Source organism: Drosophila santomea, chromosome 2L, assembly GCF_016746245.2.
Source record: "Drosophila santomea strain STO CAGO 1482 chromosome 2L, Prin_Dsan_1.1, whole genome shotgun sequence".
In the NCBI taxonomy this organism is placed as follows: domain Eukaryota; kingdom Metazoa; phylum Arthropoda; class Insecta; order Diptera; family Drosophilidae; genus Drosophila; species Drosophila santomea.
Genome location: NC_053016.2, coordinates 16,081,621 through 16,085,154, shown reverse-complemented (window position 1 = coordinate 16,085,154; position 3,534 = coordinate 16,081,621). Strand labels below are relative to the sequence as shown.

Genomic DNA, 3,534 nt, shown 5'->3' with positions numbered 1-3,534 from the left:
AATTGCTGGCACCGAATCATCGCCGAAACTACCAATATTGCTTCATCCGCATCCACAATCCACACCGGGAGCAACGCTTCATCCGCAGATGCTCTATGTTGGTATGGCCATCCAAAACGTAATTAAAGGCATTTAGTTTTTATGTTTATGCTTATAGTTATAGTTTTGGTTGTTTTATTATGTTTCAGCTCTTCGAAAAGTGTTTTTGTACAGCAATTTTCGTGTCTGCGGTTCGTATGGGTATCATAATTAAGATTAAGTACATATTTACAAAACAATTTATTTACGGCCCGTCTTTGCAACATTTCGCCCATATAAAGATCGCCAGAGTCGTTATAGTTTTTGTTGTTTTATTGAATTTCGTATAACTTAAAGACAAACGCGCGCATGACTAATTTGTACACTTGTGGGAAACGGCGATGAAGGAGGCGGGTAATGGGTAATGGGTAATTCAAACAGGTAACGAAAGGTATGAAGTTGTTTTGTACAAAATGCAGAAGGAATGCAGGAGGGTGCCTTACATCATTAAGTCTATGTAACAATTTGAGCCTGTTGGCTTGCATACAACAAGGATCGTGATCTGCGGAGGATGGAGCAGACCCCAAGGGACTGGCAGGATTAGCGGGATCAGTTATCGGGATATCAGTGCTGTCGTCTGGCTGGTTGCCAAACGGAGACCCCTGCCGCGGACCTAGTCCCATCCGTGGCCATGGCTCACTGGCACCCACACCTTCTCCCAGACGGGCTTCCACACCTTCTTCCACTCCTGCACCTTGACCTCCTTCCAGACGGGCACGTTCACCGACTGCCACTCGTCCTTCCACGCCTGCCGCTTCTCGGAAGCCCACACCTGGCGCTTCTCGGTGCGCCAGATCTGGACCTTCTCCTCGATCCAGGTCTCGCGCTTCTCCTTGATCCAGATCTGCTTCTTCACGGGCTTCCACACCTGGATCCACTCGTCCTTCCACTCCAGCTTCTTGTCCTGCTTCCACTCCTGCACCTTCTCCGTCTTCCATTCCTGCTTCTTCTCGGTGCGCCACTCCTGCTTCTTCTCCGTCTTCCACTCCTGCTTCTTCTCGGTGCGCCAGACCTTCTTCCACACGGGCTTCCAGACCAGCTTCTTACGCCAGAGATCGTGGCTGGTGTATTCCCAGCCCTCGTGATCCTTGCCCAAGAACTTCTCCCCGGGAATGCCCATTTTCACCTGAAAAGGAGTTTAAACTTAGTTCATGTTTCAACGGAGATCGGGAAGCCCGAAACCTACCCATTGGGGCTCGAACATTTGCTTCCAGTCTGCGACCTGTACTTCCTTCCAAATGGGCACTTGTATTTCCTTCCAGAAAGGGACCTGCACCTCCTTCCAGATGGGCACCTGAATTTCCTTCCACACGGCCACCTTTGTGGGCACCCAAATGGGTTTCGTTATCTTCTTCCATTCGGCCACCTTGACCTCCTTCCAGGCGGGTACCTCTCTCTCCTCGATTTTCGGCTTCTTTACAATCTTCCAGTCGGGAACCTTTTCTTCTTTCCAGACGGGAACCTGGAGGATATTCATTTATGTTTCATAAGGACTTCGGTTGAAAGGCAGTGCCCTGTTAGTGCCATACCTTGACTTCCTTCCAAATTGGGACCGAAACCTTCTTCCACTTGGTTTCCCACGCCTCCTTCTTAACGGTCTTCCACACCTGGACCCAATCCTCCTTCCAGGTGAGCTTCTTCTTCCACACTCCCTCGGGGGGATGGGCGTAGGCTAAGCTTAGGATTAGCGCGCAGCTGGCGCTCAGTAGCTGCGGGAGAAATGAAAATGGATCGAAATGGGTTTAATGATTTGACTCCATGATGTATTTGCTTATATCTATTATTTTATTGGATTCAACATGATAACTGATAATTCTAAATCAATTTCAATTCCGTATCAAAGATGCTTAGACTCGATGCTTATTTGTGTGTTGGATAAGAGGCCTAAATGAACTTGGAATATACTTTAAGATTTTAAAACGATTTTTAAAACTGAAAACATTCGTAATTTTTGAGGTAAGTTTTTTTCGGTTGCATTTTTTTTGTTTTGGTTTCAGACATAAATTTTAAACTTATGTGGGGTTTAATTAAAACGCGACTTTTGAATTTTATGTTAAATGTTTTGTGGTTTTTATTCATTAAGCTTGAGTTTGCACAGTTATTTTCACTTTGTATGTATATATATTGGAATTCCACAAATGGTTTAATGTTCGTTTCCCAAGGATGCACTAGTATCATTCATATTTCTGAAACACTAACCAACAGACTTAGGGATCTCATGCTTGGTATCCCTGCACCACCAACAGCGCGTCAAAACAGAAGGAGCTGATATGTGCCTCCTCTGAGGTCTTCTATGAACACTATTCGCATTTCCCTACCTGCACATCTATTTATATTTTGAATGGTCTCGTCTCCGAGCCACCGACTCCGCCGTCGCCGTCGCCATCGCCGTCGCAGTTGCCGTGGGCAGAGCAGTGTGGTGGCAGCGGTGGCAAAAACAAAAGAAGAGCCAAATCCACACCGCCAGCGGACCAAAGCTCCGCCACTCTGCCCAGGTGGGTTGTTCCAGGTGCAAAATGCACGCAGCAGAGGCGCCGCGTCGCAGCCGACGTCCCATCGAAAGCAAAAGCAAAGCAAAAGCAAAGCAAAAGCAAGAGCAAAGCACAGCAAAAGCAAAAGCAAACTGAAATCGAAAACCGCAGAGAGTGAGAGTGAAATGGAATGGCGCTCGGAACGCCAGCTGATGAAGCTGCCTCTTGGACCGCCGATGACTGCGCGGATTTTCCCAAGGTAACGGCGCAGCTTCAAAACAATGCGAACAAGACCACGAATACGCATACGCATACACACTGTTGTAGGCCGACTATTTCGTACTATTTCGTACTATTTCGTACTGCCATTGGACTCGAGTGCTCGGAGTGGACCCATGGGTCACTTGAGATTCGTCTTCGCGGAGTGGATGGTCGCGGTCAGAAGAAGAGCCCGCTGTAGAATGCGAGCTGCTCGTAGTGATGAAGTTGGCAGCAATTAAAGCTCAATTGCAACAAAATCCAATCCTACGCAGCTGAAAATTAAGAGATGTACTTTTAGGTCATTATTCTTCTGTGGACTTTTTTGTTTATACTGTCAATCCTGATTTTGTTGACTTTATTATCTAATTTTGTATTTTGACGGGGGCTAGTTTTAAAGCTGTGGCTACCGGAAGTTTGTAAGTAAATAGAGATCTATAAATAGATCCCCGTACAAATAATAGCTTTGTATAACTAAAAATAAAACTCAATTTCAATTGCCATTAATCTGATGATACGATCAAGGTCTTGTAAATGAACATTTAGCAATAAATTATTTAAATTCGTACTTTTATAATGTGCATGGGTAACCAAAATTAATTATCATTAAATGTTTTTTGCAAGACGATATAAAATAAAGCAAAATTACGGCAATGATTACTACTCTGACCCTACAACGCCCCATGTAGTAATTTGCCTTTACTAAACCAGCAAGCAAACTTTGTGT

At 45.2% G+C, this 3,534-nt stretch overlaps 1 protein-coding gene across 1 annotated transcript; it reads right to left on the bottom strand.

The window, feature by feature from the left end:
• Positions 1–390: 390 nt before the first annotated feature.
• LOC120453509 (golgin subfamily A member 6-like protein 2) lies at positions 391–2,371 on the bottom strand. The gene is made up of 4 exons (XM_039638258.1): positions 2,278–2,371; positions 1,608–1,787; positions 1,265–1,540; positions 391–1,204 (listed from the first exon to the last, which is right to left on the bottom strand). The coding sequence occupies exons 1-4, from the start codon at positions 2,296–2,298 to the stop codon at positions 692–694; spliced, it is 990 nt and encodes a 329-aa protein (XP_039494192.1). The 5' UTR covers positions 2,299–2,371; the 3' UTR covers positions 391–691.
• Between the last annotated feature and the right edge of the window lie 1,163 nt (positions 2,372–3,534).

Excerpts from the sequence above, each read along its gene's own strand:
- LOC120453509 (XM_039638258.1), bottom strand. The coding sequence starts at position 2,298 with ATGAGATCCCTAAGTCTGTTG. Across the intron at positions 1,541-1,607 it reads CAATTTGGAAGGAAGTCAAG|GTTCCCGTCTGGAAAGAAGA; the intron begins GTATGGCACTAA and ends AATATCCTCCAG. Across the intron at positions 1,205-1,264 it reads AAATGTTCGAGCCCCAATGG|GTGAAAATGGGCATTCCCGG; the intron begins GTAGGTTTCGGG and ends ACTCCTTTTCAG.